Source organism: Buceros rhinoceros, unplaced genomic scaffold, assembly GCF_000710305.1.
Source record: "Buceros rhinoceros silvestris isolate BGI_N320 unplaced genomic scaffold, ASM71030v1 scaffold18527, whole genome shotgun sequence".
Lineage (NCBI taxonomy): Eukaryota > Metazoa > Chordata > Aves > Bucerotiformes > Bucerotidae > Buceros > Buceros rhinoceros.
The window spans coordinates 25,346-29,260 of NW_010420627.1; the positions used below are offsets into that span (position 1 = coordinate 25,346).

Consider the following 3,915-nt stretch of genomic DNA (forward strand, 5'->3'; position numbering starts at 1 on the left):
CCAGTGTGATTGACAGGGCATCTCATGGGGCCAAGCCTGCACCCTTGTGCCAAGGAGATCTGCAGCTGACCCAGCGGGTGGCTCAGCAACTTGCTGCGATGTGTCCCCAGGGTGTCACAAGCCAGGAGCCCATTTTTTCTCCCCTCTGTTTTGCAGTCCGCAGTGTGAAGAACAAGCCGGCCTTCTTCGCTGACAAGCTCTACAAGTCCATGAAGGTACAGATGGGCTCTCCTGGGGCTGAGCTGCGGGAGGGGGCTATGTGGGGTAGACATCCCTCGGGACTCCGTGATTTAACCCAATGGCAGTGATGGGGTTTGTCCCCCACTCATCCCTGAGGGAGCAGGGCAGGGGTGAGCTCAAACCAATACCGCATCAGCGTTCTGGGGTTGGCAGGAGATGCAGCGGGCTGGTGTCTTGCCAGCAGCAAGTCCAGCACATGTTCAAGGAAAGACCATAGAATCACAGTCTGGTTTGGGTCAGAAGGGACCTTCAAAGCTCATCTAGTCCAAAACCCCTGCAGTGAGCAGGGACATCTTCCACTAGAGCAGGGTGCTCAGAGCCCCACAGTCCAACCCGACCTGGAACCGTTCCAGGGATGGGGCTGCTCCCACCTCTCTGGGCAACTTGGGCCAGGGTCTCACCACTCTCAGAGTAAAACATTTGTTCCTTAAATCTATTCTAAATCTCCCTCTTTTACTTTAAACCATCACCCCTTGTCCTGTCACAACAGGGGCTGGAAATACTGTCCCCTTCTTTCTTACAGGCCCTTTAAGTACTGGAAGGTCACGATAAGGTCTTCTCCAGGCTGAACACCCCCAACTCTCTCCCCTGTCCTCACCGGGGAGTTGATGCAGAGGGGTTCTGGCCCTCGCATCAATTTTGTGGCCTCCTCTGGAGTTGCTCCCCAACCAGGAGGGGCCCTGAGCCCCAGGTCCCCTGGGATTATTTGTTGAAACTCCCCTTTGCAGGGTGCCGGCACGGATGAGAGGACCCTCACCCGGATCATGATCTCCCGGAGCGAGATCGACCTGTTCAACATCCGGGGCGAATTCATAGACCTGTTTGACAAATCACTGCACCACATGATTGAGGTGAGGGGACATGGGGATCCTTCCCCAGCTCGTCCCCCAGCTTGTTTGGCCAAGCCCCAGCCCTGAGACCTCCAGGGACCTGAGCTGTGAGCGGGTGCCACGAGCAGCACAGAGGCTGATCATTGCCTGGCAAGGGGGAACCTGCCTCAACCAGCCCCAGAGTTGGAAGGTCTGGCTGTAGAGGGGTTGTGCTGACACCTTCCACTGCTGCACAGATGTCTGCGGGGTGGATGGGGCATGGAGCTACACCTTCCCTGTGCCCAGCGCCTTGGACTGGGCTTCCCCAGAGCAGGTATCAGCAGGCGGTTCTCTGACATGGTCTCCCTCTTGCAGAAGGACACCTCCGGCGACTACCGCAAGGCTCTGCTGGCCCTGTGCGGGGGAGAGGACTAGGCAGCCACGGGATCCCCTTCTTCGTGTCTGAGCCAGCACGCACGCACCCACCGCCTTGATGTCACTGCAGCTTCGGGGGCTTCAGGGGACACTCGGTTCCCCGTGGAGGACGACTCACTTTGCGCTGGGAAGTGGCACCACATTGCAAGTGGGGAATTGTCAGGGAGGGGAGCAGAGGGGTCTGGGTAGGGAGATTGTCTGTCTCGGTGCAAATTAATTCATATCCAAACAAGCCACTAACCCCAAAATTTACCCAGATGGAAAAGACAAATCTCATGAATAAAGCCTTACTGTTGCTGACCCTGGGGTGAGAATAGCCGATTTGCTGTTTGGGGCAGGTTTGGGTAGGACTGAGCCTGTGCTGAGGAGTCTCAGTGCCTCCTTGGTCCTGCAGGCAAACGTGGGCAGGAAACCTGCCCCAGCCGGAGAGAGTGCCCTGAGACCCCGAAGCCCCTCGGAGTGACACTGCAGGGTCCCCTGCTGCAGAGAAAGGGGCTGGAAACGGGTACGGGTCTGGGTCTGGCAGCAGCGCAGGCGTTTCACAAAGAGCCTCTGAAAACCCCTGGCAGGGTTTGTGCTGTTGTGCAAATGATGTTTTTATAAACCAGAGATACTAATCAGACTTGATGGCATCCGCCCGTCCTCGCACGCGGTTTCCTGTGCTTTCAAGCTGCTGAAGAAGCAGTGGAAAGGCACATGCCATAGAGGCTACACCCCCAAAACGGTTGATCCTTGCACTTCCCCCAGTGCCCAGGAGAAAAGAACTGGAATTTCCAAAAGGGGGAAATTCCAGCACTTTCAATTGTTTCCAAGTCAGAACAAAAAGCCTGGAATACCCAAGTCTTCCTCCAAACAGCTGGCTGAGGAAAGCTTCACCTTCAAAATATCAAAGCAGCGTCAGGAATAACACCACAATATTATCATAACACTTCAAAACCAGCTGAGGTTGAGAAGCAGCATGTAGAGACAAACCAGGGAAGCTGAAACAACCCAGCTGGGTGTTACCCCACTGAAAATTCCCTCAATGCCTTCCTGTAAAACACCCCATTGTAACAAAACCACCTTTCTCAAGGGGGAAAACAGCCTGGCTGAAGCTTTTTCACCCCCTCCCATAGAGATTTGGGCTCCTCTGTTTTGCCACCTGTGTGTAGTAGGAACGGGTATCCCTGTCCAGGCAGCATCTGGGGGGGCTGAACGCACCCCATGGGTGACTTGTCTAGCCAGGAACCTGCTGCAAAGACTTTGAGCAGATGCAGAAGTTGTTTGGAAGAGAGGATATAACCCTGATGTTCATCTGCCCTTTTCTTCCTGTAGCTCAGCACTACAGCTCTCAGCTTCGCAGCAGGGGCATGCGGCTGCTAGAGAGCTGGGCACGGCACAGCGACTGCGGGGAGCAGAGCCAGCCACATCCCCGCAGCTGGGAACAGGGCTCTCAGCAACCTCCAAAGAAGTTTTGGAGCTCGGGAGACAGCTCAGAGCACTGGGGAAGACAGATATGGGGCAGTGGAGCTCTGCTCCTCCAGAGCAGGGGAGGAAATGTGCTTAGCGTTAGCACAGGGCTGCGGCACGCGAGCTGTCACCCTGCCTCCTCCTTGTTGCTGAAACAGATGCTCTCAGGGTGTGCACAAAGGGTTCGTATTCCCTTGGCACAGATGTAAACACAACAGTGAACCCTCTGGCTGTGCCATGAGTGCTATAAGACTGGTGACTCCATCACCCTCAGCCCAGCTGACCCTGGAGCAGCGCAGGAGTGCAAGCGAGACCAGCCGGTCCCCAGCCCAGCTCAGGATGATGTCACCTCCAGGAAGCCTGGCTGACCCCAGCACACCATTCCCAAGGCCAGGAATTTCCCTGGCACCCGCTGCTGGCTGCTGCTGTGATGAGGACAAGATATCTGAATCACGCAGTGTTTGGGGACAGGGAGAGCAAGTGAGGTGGGTTTTCCTCCTTGGAGCAATCCTCTCTCCTGGAAAGTCCTGCTGCTAAAAAGCCTTCGTCTTGCCCCAGCACTGTCGTAATCCATCACCAGTGGCAGCCGCTATAGCTGGAGCAGAAAAACAGCCAGTGGTATTTTAATAGCTGTAAACACTTAAGCACACTCAATATCCTATCAAAGCACAGGGTATTTCAGCATCCTGCTCCCATGCTGCTGGGGTTGGCAGCACACTGGGGCTGCCCAGTGAGGGAGAACCACAAACCGGGCTAAGCTCAGTAGAGCTGCCCACCCCAAGGGCAATGCCAGGAGGGTGACAGCATCTTGGGATGCATAATCACGGCCTCTGGGACCCTGCACGTGGGGCGTTTTCACAGACCCACAGAATACCAGGTTGGAAGGGACCTCAAGGATCATCTGGTCCAGCCTTTCTTGACAAAAGCACCATCTAGACAAGGTGGCCCAGCACCCTGTCCTAAAAAGTGTCCAGTGCTGGGG

The 3,915-nt window shown here is 55.6% G+C and overlaps 1 protein-coding gene across 1 annotated transcript in view; it reads left to right on the forward strand.

Annotated features, from left to right (window-relative positions):
* ANXA6 (annexin A6) overlaps positions 1-1,784 on the forward strand; it is an 11,222-nt gene extending 9,438 nt beyond the window's left edge. Inside the window, exons 21-23 of the mRNA XM_010139375.1 lie at positions 157-215; positions 969-1,091; positions 1,425-1,784. Of these exons, the coding sequence (XP_010137677.1) occupies positions 157-215; positions 969-1,091; positions 1,425-1,484 (242 nt within the window). The 3' untranslated portion in view covers positions 1,485-1,784. The remainder of the gene's footprint in view (positions 1-156; positions 216-968; positions 1,092-1,424) is intronic.
* The last annotated feature ends 2,131 nt before the right edge of the window (positions 1,785-3,915 follow it).